This window comes from Prionailurus bengalensis, chromosome A3 (assembly GCF_016509475.1).
Source record: "Prionailurus bengalensis isolate Pbe53 chromosome A3, Fcat_Pben_1.1_paternal_pri, whole genome shotgun sequence".
Classification (NCBI taxonomy): Eukaryota; Metazoa; Chordata; class Mammalia; order Carnivora; family Felidae; genus Prionailurus; species Prionailurus bengalensis.
In genome coordinates this window covers 133,947,206-133,960,027 of record NC_057354.1, presented here as the reverse complement: position 1 = coordinate 133,960,027, position 12,822 = coordinate 133,947,206, and the positions used below count along the sequence as shown (strand labels likewise).

The window sequence follows — 12,822 nt, the reverse complement described above, 5'->3', positions numbered from 1 at the left end:
AATAGAATGGCATGATTAAAATGATGGAAACTCTAATAATCCACACCTTCGGTCATATTTACTAATCCATGAAATCTAGGGGTCTCTGTTTCCCGCTCCTTGGAGAGCGGGTATCTGATGAATTAGAACCATTCTGTAGCTGAATTAAATGGTGACACCATTTTCCCCAAATAGCAGCAGGAGAGGGAATTTAATGGGTAGAGTTTTCTCCGTTTAAAAATATTCTCCCATAGATTTTTCTTACAGCTCTGGTAATCTGGCTGGACAAATAGCAAACAACGATTAATGTAAAACATGCAAGCGGACCCTCTTAAGCGGTATCGGCTGTTCTAAATTTTGTGGACCTCCTCTTACCGCTGTTCTTTTTAACACGTAGCCACCTCTGTGCCTTTGTAATTACTCCGACTTCATATGTAGGCACCGAATATTTTCCCATGTTTTGTGGTGTTCGTACGCTGTGAAGGATGAAGTCTGTCTTTGATGGTAGCTGTCTCAGTGAGAAGGGACAGCTTTCCCCGTGGTGCGGGGAAAATGAAAGAATATAAGCGAGAGGGGCCCGGGCAGGGCTGGTATTAATTCGGTTGTGCTGCTTTGCTGCACCCGGAGATACGCACTGATACGTCCAGGTCGGTGACTGCTTCCCACAGAAAGCCATGCAGAGGGCAGGCGGGAGCAGGAGTTAAGAGCTTGTGCTCCGAGGCCGGGCTGGCGGGCTCACATGGGGCCTCACCGCCTCCCAAGCTGTAGAAAAGAAGGTCCATCACATTAATTAGCCTGTGTGGGCCAGTACCTTTATCTGTAAAACTGGAGCGGTTCCTGCCTCAAAGGTCAGTGAGAAGAATTAAATGAGCTGATTTACTAAACATACTTAGAACACTTGTGCATGAAAACGTTTCAGTATTTACCAGAGTTCACCAACCCCTCTTACTGTTCCTGTGTCTAAGACCCCGCGGACAGCCGCAGTTTGGAAGTAGGCCAGGAATGTCCCCTAAATGCACATACATATGGTTGTGTCATCACAGGAGGTAATGGTACAGACGCAGACTTTCTGTGGTAAAATACGTGGTCACGTCGTGGTGTGGTCTCCTACTTGGTGCTGCAGAAATACGTCATTCAGTGTGTTGGTTCCCGGGTGAGCCAGGTAATTCTGTTGGCAAAGATCCAAAATTGGATTGATGGTACTTCCACTTGGAATTGTCAAGGTTCGCAAGATTAGACAGAACTTGCAGTCTTTTAATACCGATTTCTGGGGCACCTGGGTGGCTCGGTCAGTTAAGCGTCAAACTCTTGGTTTTAGCTCGGGTCATGATCTCATGGTTCATGAGTTTGAGCCCCAAGTTGCGCTGTTAGCCGGGAGCCTGCTTGGGATTCTCTGCCTCCTTCTCTCTCTGCCCCTCTTTCCCCCCTCTCAAAATAAATAAATAAATAACTTGAAACAAATGCTGATTTCTGATGATCCAAGGATTCTGTTAGGCGTCTATGGTGGAGACCATCCAGTGACTTTCGTATAAGAGATGAGGCCGACATCCCACAAGCCAGGAGAGTCTGGTCCACCCTGTTTATCCACCTTCTCATCCCGCCTTCCTTGTATCAAACCCAAACTGTTTGCACTGTAAGGATCCGTCCTGTTTTAACAGGGATTATGCTGCCTCTACCACTGACTCTGTGAGTTGAGTGGAAAGGGTCTGTAAATGAATGAAGGTCTCACGGGACTACCCAGGTGTGGATGCACGTATGTGTGTTTTTTCAATGAATCCCAGATCCAAGCCTTTACAACTTGTAAATGCAGCCGGCAGCCACAGGAGGTTGAACAAGAGGTTCACATACACAGTATTCTATTCAGTCTTTCCCTCAGCAGCTTGGGAGGTGGGTAGGATAAGCCCATTCATATTTGGAGAGTTCTCCAAGGTTTCTGAGAGACATTTTGCCATTTGAATAGTCACAGGTTTTTTTTTCCCCCTAAAATTATGTTATCCTTTGATCTTGGCTTGTTTTTGGACTACCTATGGTAGTTTTTGAAACGGTAGTAAAATACCCATTTTGAGACCTGTCTGCCAGAAACGAATTGTGATCTTTTGTTGCCACGGTGTTGGCGAGATTCGGGGTATTTATGTGAGTGAGTTGGGTTTTGTTGAAACGTAAGTGACAGATGTTTAGCATTTAACGTTATTTATCTATTACCTGTCGTGACTTCAAAAAGTAGGGAACATTATTTCTCTGTCATTTTTGTGCTGTGAGATTTCTTTCCTTAGAAGCAAGTGTTTACACTCAGGGAAACACTTTTAAGCTCACCAGAAATAGAGCTGGTGCCCAAGTCACCCAGCCAACCATCTGTGTCATCGGTAGGAATGTCTCGGAGCTTTAGCTGTGGAGCATTTTGCTCTCAGGAAGCCCAGTGCTGTCGACCTCAAAGCCAGCAGCCCTTGTCCCCCTGGCCGGGTGGGTGTGTGGGCCACCAAGTGTCCCTCCCAGGGAATGGCAGCTTGCCCTCTGGGGAGCTGAGATTCAAGGACACCCTGTGTCGTGCCTGTGTTGTGTCTTCCTACACAAAATCTGCCTTCCGAAAGCGATCTTTTTGCAAACTGGTGGAAATCCTGTTCTTGCTGTATTTTAGTGAGAAATGGTGCGGTATGATTTTGTCCTCCTTCCCACCCATCTCCATTCCTTTGTTTCTGAACAGGCTAACCGGCCTCCCGCGAAGCTCAACCTGTTAACCTGTCAAGTGAAGACCAACCCCGAGGAGAAAAAGTGTTTTGACCTTATTTCACGTAAGTTTGTTTCTCAGATTTTGCTCCACAGAGAAATTAAACTGGCTGCTGGGGCATCAATCCCATTTCAGAGAATTGATTGTCGAGGAGAAATGCCTTCCTTTCAAGTGACATCCACACCTTCTTCTTTCCACTCATAATTGTCTGCTTGCTGGTGTCCAGTGTAGGACCTGATGCTGAGGGCGGCCCCGCTCTCCTCATGGGCTCCTGTAAACACGGAGATGATACTGGGTTGGCCCTCAAGCCTGAAATCCCCTCACTTAACTATAAAAAAGGGCGATTCTGTCATCCAGGCTTCCGTGGTTTGGGTGATGTTAGACATGCTGCACGGCTAATGTGATGAGGTCTTTGGCAAAACCCTGGAAACTTTGGTTTTTGAAATCGTTTTGCCTTTCCCGCCACAGAATTAGTCTTCCTGCTTCCGTACGTCTTTCTTCTTTTGTGGCACACGTGACAGAGTGACCACAGAACCATCTGCTGTGTTGAGTGTCTGCTCGGCATCCCTAAGGAAAAAGGAACGGACGAGTGTGTTTTAAAGGAAACAACATTGGCCTTTTTTGTTCCTGGCACATTTAGGTGGCAGGGTTACAGTTTGGGGGAAGGAAGGGGCCAGCACCCCTACACAAGACGGTCACGAGGGATTTGGGCACAAGAGTTGTACTTATAGAGGAAAAGTCTGTACCATACATTTTCGGAAGGTGGGTGCTTTCTTATTTGCCTCAGTTTCCCAGAGTGTGAGTGGCTGCTTTCTGAGATGTCTGTTGGATTGCACTATTGAGGGCTAGGGAGTTATTTCCGGTACAATTTATTGCTCACAGCAAGCTTACGAGGTAATTATTACCACCTCCACTAGTCTGGGTGAGGAGGCAGAGGCCCATGGCAGCTTACCCTCGTGCCCTGGTTTCCCTGTTCTAATACGCACCGTACTAATTTGGAGGAGAGTGTCGAGCAGTGTGATGTGCCTAAAGGGTTTGGGCATTGTTCTGTCCTTCAGGTTCCAGACTAATTTGTAAAATAAAAACTGACTTTATCCTGCTTCAAACCCCGTGTCCCTAAGAAGCGTTCACATCTGCCCCCGATGTGTGCACAACCGGGCAAGCTTCATTAACTACTGGGTGCCAGTCAGGTTGCCCCCGGGCACCTTCAGCACCCCTGGGGACCTCCCATGAGAGAGTCATGGGAGCATCTCTTCCACTCTTGCAGACAACCCAGAAGCACCCTCCAGCCCACACGCCTGTAACTTCCGGTCAGGCACCGAGGAGGGTCGGTAGATGGCAGGCGTGTGTTACCGCTTTCCTGGGACGTGTGGGAAGGCCGGCCTGTGCACACCTGGTTTCGCGTGAGCGCTCCGGCAGGCTGACGTTTGCCAAGATGCCTTCAGTATCTTTGATCTACTACCTGCTGCATGATAAACGTCTTCAGGCCACGGCTTCCTGCCTCAGACACCCAGAAGGCCTTGCTGAATTCGGTTTGAGGAGCCTTCATAAATGTGCCGGAATCCACTGTCATTCTTTGAGAAAAGCTCATTTCTTCTTCTTCCCGCTCTCCTTCCATGAGTAGAGTGAATCCCGATCCTACAGATCTCTCATAGTAGTCTTCAAACGGTGTTACTCTCCTGAGGGTAGTTTGGTGAAAATGCTTTGTCCCAGTGCTGTGTGGCTTTGCTTGTCTCAGAGAATTCCAAAAAACAGCCAGACCACGTGGGAGGGATCCAGGGAGCCGCCACAGAGCAGTGAAACCCTGGTTTGTTGCACATCCCAAGAAGGTTGGGGTTTGGGCTCACTTCCAATTGTGCCTGACTCAGGAAACGAGGCTGTCACCCTCTCTGTTTCTCCCCCGCCTGCTGACCAGGCTAGTGGGACCTGTATCACGATGAGCGAGGCCTTTAAACATTTGGCGGTTGGAGAAGAAAAGTCAGGCTGCACGATAGGCAGTGAGGAGGCTGCTCCAGATGTGAGTCTCGCAGGCCCCAGAGTCACCCTCACTCTGTGAGGCCTCTCCTGGTCGTCTGTGACCTTGATACTTGTTTTGAAGATTGATCCTTTTTTTGGTCAAATGTCCCTTAGTTTTCTCCCATGCTTTCCCACCAGGGGCCTGAGGCTCTGCATTTGGGGCAAGAATAGCACATCACATGCCCCTCCTCCCTGCTCTGTGTACAGGGGTCAGCGGTCTGGCACAGCCCTTGGAGACATCGCTGTGTTTGCACACGGCTGTGTGTGAGTGTAAGATCTCGTGTCCCAACAGGGACACCTGGGTGGCTCAGTCGGTTAAGCATCTGACTTCGGCTCAGGTCATAATCTCGAGGTTTATGAGTTTGAGCCCCTCATCGGGCTCTGTGCCGACAGTTCAAAGCCTGGAGCCTGCTTTGGATTCTGTGTCTCCCTCTCTCTCTACCTCTCCCCTGCTCGTGCTGTCTCTCTCTCAAAAATAAATAAACATTAAAAAAAAATATTTTAGGGGCGTCAGGGTGGCTCGGTCGGTTAAGCATCTGACTTCGGCTCAGGTCATGATCTCGCAGTCCATGAGTCCAAGCCCTGCATCGGGCTCTGTGCTGACTGCTCAGAGCCTGGAGCCTGTATCGGATTCTGTGTCTCCCTCTCACTCTGCCCCTCCCCTGTTCATGCTCTGTGTCTCTCTGTCTCAAAAATAAATAAACGTTAAAAAAAAATTTTTTTTATTATTAAAAAAAATTATTTTAGGGGTGCCTGGGTGGTTCAGTCAGTTAAGTGTGCAACTTCAGCTCAGGTCATGATCTTGCAGTGTGTGGGTTCAAGCCCCACGTCGGGCTCTGTGCTGACAGCTCAGAGCCTGGAACCTGCTTCAGATTCTGTGTCTCCCTCTCTGCCCCTCCCCCACTCGTGCTCTGTCTCTGTCTCTCAAAAATGAATAAACATTAAAGAAATTTTTTTAAAAAAGGATCTGGTGTCCCAACAGCCTTCAGCTGTTCCTCCTGCTTCCCTGGTGTTTGTAATACAGCACTCCCACGGCCTGGGTTAGGATTTCTCCTCTTTTCCAAAGGCCAGAAAACGTGTGAGATACTCATTTAGAAAAGGCTTTTATTATTCAAGGGGCTGTAACAATTACTTTTGGGGCGCCAACTTCTTGGCGAGTTCAAGAAAACAAAGCCTTTGAAAGGATAATGATGGTTTCCATCCCTGAGTAGCTCCTGTTTGGGGAAGCTTTATCTCTTCTTAAGCTTGGATGTGGACAAGTTTGTTAGTTTGGATTCCAAAGCCACAATCACCGAGCAAGGGCAGGCAAGGCGGTGAAGGACGCGAGAGAGTGCGCCATTTCGTACAAATCATTCATTTCACAGCAGAGAGTTAAGATCATTCTCGAGGTTAATTATAAACCACTTTCTGCCGGCATTGTGTACGGACTACCGTGCCGGGCTCCCAGCTGATAAAACTTCTCTTGCCATGCAGATGACAGGACGTACCACTTCCAAGCAGAAGACGAACAGGAATGCCAAATGTAAGTCCCTCGGGGGTGGGCCCCGGGGCTGGGACTCAGCAGTCCCTGGGATTTAACACAGCATCTCTCTCATTTTTCTAGATGGATGTCTGTGCTGCAGAACAGCAAAGAAGAAGCTTTAAACAATGCATTTAAGGGGGATGACAACACCGGGGAAAATAACATCGTCCAAGAGCTGACCAAGGAGATCATCGCGGAAGTGCAGAGGATGACGGGCAATGACGTGTGCTGCGACTGCGGGGCGCCAGGTGAGCCCCGCCCCTCCCCTCCCCGCCCCACCCCTCCGTTCATGGAAACCAGTCACGGATTTTCCCATTCACTGCAGACACAGAGCTGTGTGCAGCGAGCCTGTGCAGGAGCTCGTGGCCCACGGGGCCCTGTGCATAGCTGCACGGGGAGGGTGGGAAGACGCAGTAGCGTGAAGATGGCCTCACAGAGCTGAAAAGATTTAAAGCCTTTTGAGGGGCGCCTGGGTGGCTCAGTCGGTTGAGCGTCCGACTTCGGCTCAGGTCATGATCTCACGGTCCATGAGTTCGAGCCCCGCGTCGGGCTCTGTGCGGATGGCTCAGAGCCTGGAGCCTGCTTCGGATTCTGTGTCTCCCTCTGTCTCTGACCCTCCCCCGTTCATGCTCTGTCTCTCTCTGTCTCAAAAAATAAATAAACATTAAAAAAAATAATAATAAAGCCTTTTGAGACACAAACGCCGAAGCACAGAACGCGGGTGAGACCAAGGTCATCCGCTCGTTGTGTTGGCTCGGAGGCTGCGTCGGGCGGCTTTTCCCGGGATTTACTCCAGCCTCCCTTTGTGCTACTTTGTAGAACTTGTGCGGTGACTTTAAGCCGCTGTCTAGTCTGTGACCCCGGGAGAGCCACTTTCTTTGTTAGCTGTCGGTTTCCCTGTATGGAAAATGAAGGAACTGGTCGAGATTGTTTTCCGGTCCCTTCCAGGCGGCACGTTCTGTGAAAAGAGGTGTTGATGTCTGCGTTTTGATAAAGCCTATGAGGAGCTCCATTCTGTAATGGACATGGAGCGGTATCATTGCAGATTTTAAGAGCTGGTATTTTCAAAAGCTTAAGGAGTGGAGTTATTCTGATTAAGGGGGAAGGGGGCTTTGGGAGCTTTGGGAGCTTTGGGATAGCTGTTCCTGAACATTCACAAAATGAGAAAGCTTGTGGAGTGTCAGTTACCTTCTTCATTCCTCCAGTTCTATGACCGTTCTTCTAAAAAAAAATGCACACAACAAAAATAGAGTGGGCAGTTGAGAATTGCCAGGAGGTTCCTATTGCCCCCAAAAGCTGTGTGTCTGGGGGTAGTGAGGGGTAGGTATTCCCTCAGGGTCTTGGATCCATTAAAAAGTACCTTTTGGCAGGAAATGAGGTGTAGGGAGTGGTAAGTAGTGAATTGTGTTTTTTCTTTTCTTTTCTTTTGTAATGTTTATTTATTTTTGAGAGCAAGCTCAAGGCTGGGGGGGGGGCGGTGGGGGGGGCGGCAGAGGATCTGAAGCGGGCTCCGGGCTGACAGCAGAGGAGACCCCGATGTGGGGCTCGAACTCACAAACCCCAAGATCTTGACCTCAGCTGAAGTCGGACTCTTAACCAACTGAGCCACCCGGGTGACCCTAATTGTGCTTTTTCTTAAGAAAAGAGGGCCGTGTAGCACTTCACTGGGATTTTTAAGACACTTTCATAAAGAAGTCAAAGCTGCGGACGTTTTTGTTTGGAAATGGTAGGACAAGATAGCTGACGTGAAAATTGATATAAAGTGATCTAAACATACTCCTGTCTCCCGAAAGTGTGCTACGGCCGGTATGGAAGAAATGCAAACACAGATGCCCAGAAGTTTCCCAAATGGATAAAATTTTTTATAACTTGAACCTTGAAAAAGTAACGTGACAGTTCGCTGGTGACCAAGGTTGCGATAGTTCCCCGCAGCAAGTTTCTAAGGGCAGCGGGTAATTCTCAAGAGAACGGTACGCAAGGGCCGGGGTAATGTGCTCTGGCGTGTTTTGTTTTGAACGCCCCATTTTCGGTACACTCAGCATTCGTGTGTCACGCATCTCTTGGGTGTCTGCTGTGGACCCAGCACACGGTAGGATGGCTCAGTGACTTAGGAGCTGTGCTCCGGGAGAAGCTCGGTGACACGGTGCCAGCACGGGCTCGGGCCCAGGCAGGACTGCCGTCTGGCTCCGCACCCCCTGCGGCCTCGAGCAAGCCCCTTCTCCTTTCTGAGCACCGTAAAGACCCCTGCCCTGTTTGCCTGCTGGCCTTCTCGTGTGTGCTGAAGAAGTACCAGGTGACAGCATCTGTAATTGCGGAAGCTCTTGCACTCGGAACTATTTCTGCTGCCACCGAAGTGTTGAGCACAGAGTGTGGCATCAGCCCATAGTGTGTTCTCCGTCGTGATTGTTAGCGCTTTGTGAACGTGTAGACCTGTCTTAAGTCTGTTCCCTGTACAGCACTAGACTGGCGGCCCTCCTTTTTTCTCTCCCCTTTGCTGGTATGACCAGGGTTGGTGATGGGCGTGGTTTGTATTCAGGACAGCCTTCAGGGGCCTGTGGCCAGTAGAGGGCACTGTGTCCTGTTTATTCTTGGACACGCACCTGTCACTTGGGAGTTCGTAATGAACGGAAGGGTGGGCAGGATAAATTGAGTAAGTAAATGGAGGGAGGGGGAGCAGACAGGTGCATATGTGTGTATTGTGTGTAAGCGGGTGGTAATGCAGAATGAGTGATGAAGGAGGGCTCCAGCTGTGTCCAGGGCTGAGAAAGTGCTCATGCTCAAAACTCCATGTGCAATAACTATACGGGAAAAGTGTTGTGACCCCAGCCCTGCACTTGCTGCGAACTCCAACTTTCCCTGTTCTCTTTGGCAGATCCTACCTGGCTCTCCACCAATCTGGGCATCCTGACCTGTATTGAGTGTTCCGGAATCCACCGAGAGCTCGGGGTTCACTATTCCAGGATGCAGTCCCTGACGTTAGATGTATTGGGAACGTCTGAGCTTCTGGTAATTCTCAAATCCTTGATTTTGAAATGAAAATGAATGCACCGAATTCTAAGTTTTCATTTTGGCGTTCGAACCCATTTTGCTTTCTTGCAATTCCCCTGGGCTGATGGTTGTTGATTTTTGCCAGATGGGTTTGGGCAATTAGAACCTCAGTGGTAATTCCTCCTTCTCAGCTACTGGTAGTTGAAGGCACTTTTTGTTGTAAAACCTTCTTCCTAAACGAATAAAGTGAAGTGACACAAAAAAGGAGAGCTGAGACGTGTGTACGATGTGGACTACAACGGCGACACGGTCTAGGTCACCCCATTCCTTAAACGCGTGCACAACGGAAAGCCCAGAGACAGTTGAGGGCTCGTTCTCCGGAGCCCCCAGCAGATCCCTGCTGAGTCTGTGGTCACAACATGGCTCAGGCCTCCGGCCCACTTTTCCCCTGCCTCTACTGTCACTCTCTGGGTGAGATTTCGGCCTCTGCTTTCCCTGCCTCTGTTTCTAAAGAAGGCTTTCCTTTTTGGCTCAGTGATAACATATGAGCCGCGCAGCGTGGTATAGAAGGTTACTGGGAGGTTGGAGCATTTTCTGTGAAGTAACATCCAGAGTATTGAGACCAGCCCCACGGAGGAAAAGGCACATCACACTAGCCGTTTGGAGGCCACCTCTAATGGAGCTTTGGTGGACTGTTTTCAAAGCCCGTGATTGCTGGTTCAGAAACAGTGTTTGAAATTCTTGGTGTAGCTGGGCACCGGACAGTGAACATTAAGTGGATATAGATCGCCGTTGACTGTAATGAAAAGAGCAATCGTCTTGACAGGAAATCAATTATTGTGGTCAGTATACCTCTCAAGGGGCCATAAATTTTATCGATGACTACTCTAGAACCAGGGTCTGAACTTGTAATGCATTTTGAACTATCTTGTCAAATCTTTCTGGTCTTGGCAAAGGATTCCTTTATGGTCTTGAAAGGTGAAGTCGGGAGAAACGAGAGTGAAGGCTGGTCGCCCGGTTGGTCACGTCCCTGATTGCTTCAAGTTAAAAACGGAGCGCGACTCAGCAAGACTCAGGCAGTGTCTTCCTGGTTCCACAATGCCGTTCTTGTTACCGTCGTGATGCATTCAGCCTCCGCGGTGGAGCTGTGTGTGTACAAGAGGTAGCCTGGGTAACTGACTTCGGTTAGCCTTGAGATTCCCACAGTATATTTTCAAAGAAACACCAATTCTCAGGAAGCACTGGTAACCCCTGGCAGTTGGTCTGCTGCCATGCTGATTTCCTCAAAACAGCGGGAAGTGTTAAGTGATTTGTGGTGACATAATAATTGCTTATTTTGTACTAAGCACTTCTCAGAGCTCTTTATGTGTATTAGTTCATTTGTCCTTCACTACAACCCAGCGACCTTGCTGTTTCTCCCCTCTTTATGACAGAGGAACTGAGGCTTAGAATGTTTTCATGTGCCCAAGGTTATATAGTTATTAAAGTGCCAGGTCTAGGGCGGGACCCTTGAACCCAGAGCTCACGATTCACCTCTGAAGAGCCTGGGAAACGAACTGGTGCTTGTGGTGGCCTGTCCTGCTGTGTGGTGAGCATTTAAGCATCACTACTGTCCCTCCCTATCCCCCACTCCCCACCCTCCACCCCCCATCCCCCATCCCCCATCCCCAGCAAATGTTTAAGAAAAAGAAAGCCCTGCTTTGTAGTCAGCCGGTCCACAGATGTCTGTACTCCCGCCGTGGCCATGTTCTCAAATCTGTGCCATCGTCAGTAACCAGCGTGAGTCACTGAATGTAACTGAGTTCACCGCACAGACACTGGTTGTCCGTGGCTTCAGAAACAGAATAGTAAAACGATTAGCAGTAAAACGATGAGTTTTGAGCACTTATTACTTTGTTTTTAGTATAATTTACTTAACTAGGAGTTTATATAATGTAATTTTAATAATGGCTCTCGTGAGCTGGTCGAGGCTTGACCCCAGCACACCTGCTTAAATGTGTCTCAAAAACTAAAATGATGGTCTTCATGAGACTCTTGCCTACTAAGCAGGAAAACGCCAAAGAAGGTAGAAGGGAGGATGTTCATGTCTTGGTGAAACAGTGAGGTGGCTTCTGACCCCTGGTTAGAACCCTGGTCTTTATCTCCCGGAGCCTCTGTCTGCACCTCCTCACAGTGGGGGTTAACATTTGGCCAGCTGTCAGCCGTTTTGAGCCATCAGGCAGAGACTGCTTATTTAGTATCTGCAGGTATTTTCAGAACCTGATCTCTGCCTTAGTTTCAGACTCTCCTGGTCTGCCTCACCCTCAGTTGTTGCAGAAAAACAGAGGGAACAGGCCCCCGAGTCTTTTGGGGTTCTCCCCCCTCCCCTCCTCTTGCCCCTCAGCTCTGCCTGTGTGGTCATCTGGTTGCTCATGGGAGGTGGGCATCTCCCCAGCCCCACCCACCGCGTGCCAGGACAGTGAGCCTGATGTCCTGCCCAGAACCCTTACCGCTCAGCCGTTAAGTCAAGCACTGCATGGAGGGTATTTGTCAGGGGTTAGGATTCATTTCTAAAACATGAGAAGTTCAAGCCTTTTTGAAGCACCCAGGTTATTTTTATTCTGCTTAGACAGTTGGATGCTTGAACAGAAGATCTCCTGAAGGCTTGACACATCGACCTGTGTGTGTGTGTGTGTGTGTGTGTGTGTGTGTGTGTTTAGAATTGCGTTGGCACACAGTAAAGACTATGAAGGATTAGCTGTCATTATTCTCTACTCCAGAATGACTTTAACTGAATCCTTTCAGAAGAACAGTCCACGTGTCCTAACGTATGAGTCCACAGGGAGAGTCCACTCCGTTTTTCTGTGCAAGTGTGACAATGTGCAGAGCAGGGACATCAGGGTCTCTGCTTGAGTTTGTCGTAGTGTGTGTTCTTGTGTAGCCAATGTTGATGGAGCCTCCTTGCACCCTATGAGAGGAAATAAGAGGTGGCCTGGAGAGTTGACTCCCAGCGTCTCTGGGGGAGAATCCTGGGCAAAGCTGCTTTACAGGTGCAGTGATTCTCTGTCCTTCAGGTAAGTCAGTCCTGGAGCCCGGATCTCAGGGTGATGCGCTGTGACGGGCGCAGACTTTCATCCTTGGCTGACCCTAAACAGACCGTCACCACATAGATGGTCACTCCTGTCCTCCCATAGGGCCTCACCGTATTATTCGTCACGGTAAAAATCGTTTTGCTTAATTCCATAAATTACTTTCTGGTTTCGCATCTGCACGCTGTTCCCTTGGAAACACACGTGCTACGGAAACGTCATCATTTCCTTCTTTTTTTATTTTGGTTTCAGAGCATGCTCGATTTCCATGTTACCTGAACGGGTTTCGGCGGCAACCGTGAGGGTGGCTAGTTAGCAGTAGTCTTCTCTCCCCTCTACCTGCTGTCAGAATCATGTCTTACTCAGTGGAAACACATGAATGCGTGAAGCACTAGTTCGTTCTGGGAGATCACCCCACTTGCACTGGCCCTCTAGCGGGTGCGCTCAGTGTCCTCAGATTTCAAAGCAAACCCACTTTCAGAGACCCTCCTGGTAAATACAGATTTTGGAAAGGTAGATTCTCC

General features: G+C 49.0%; 1 protein-coding gene across 8 annotated transcripts in view; it reads left to right on the top strand.

Annotated features, from left to right (window-relative positions):
- Positions 1-12,822, top strand: part of ASAP2 (ArfGAP with SH3 domain, ankyrin repeat and PH domain 2) — a 171,575-nt gene that overhangs the window by 125,246 nt on the left and 33,507 nt on the right. For all 8 annotated transcript variants that reach the window (XM_043604562.1, XM_043604561.1, XM_043604557.1 and 5 more), the window contains 4 exons: positions 2,681-2,768; positions 6,194-6,242; positions 6,324-6,490; positions 9,115-9,248. In XM_043604562.1, coding sequence (XP_043460497.1) covers positions 2,681-2,768; positions 6,194-6,242; positions 6,324-6,490; positions 9,115-9,248 — 438 coding nt within the window. The remainder of the gene's footprint in view (positions 1-2,680; positions 2,769-6,193; positions 6,243-6,323; positions 6,491-9,114; positions 9,249-12,822) is intronic.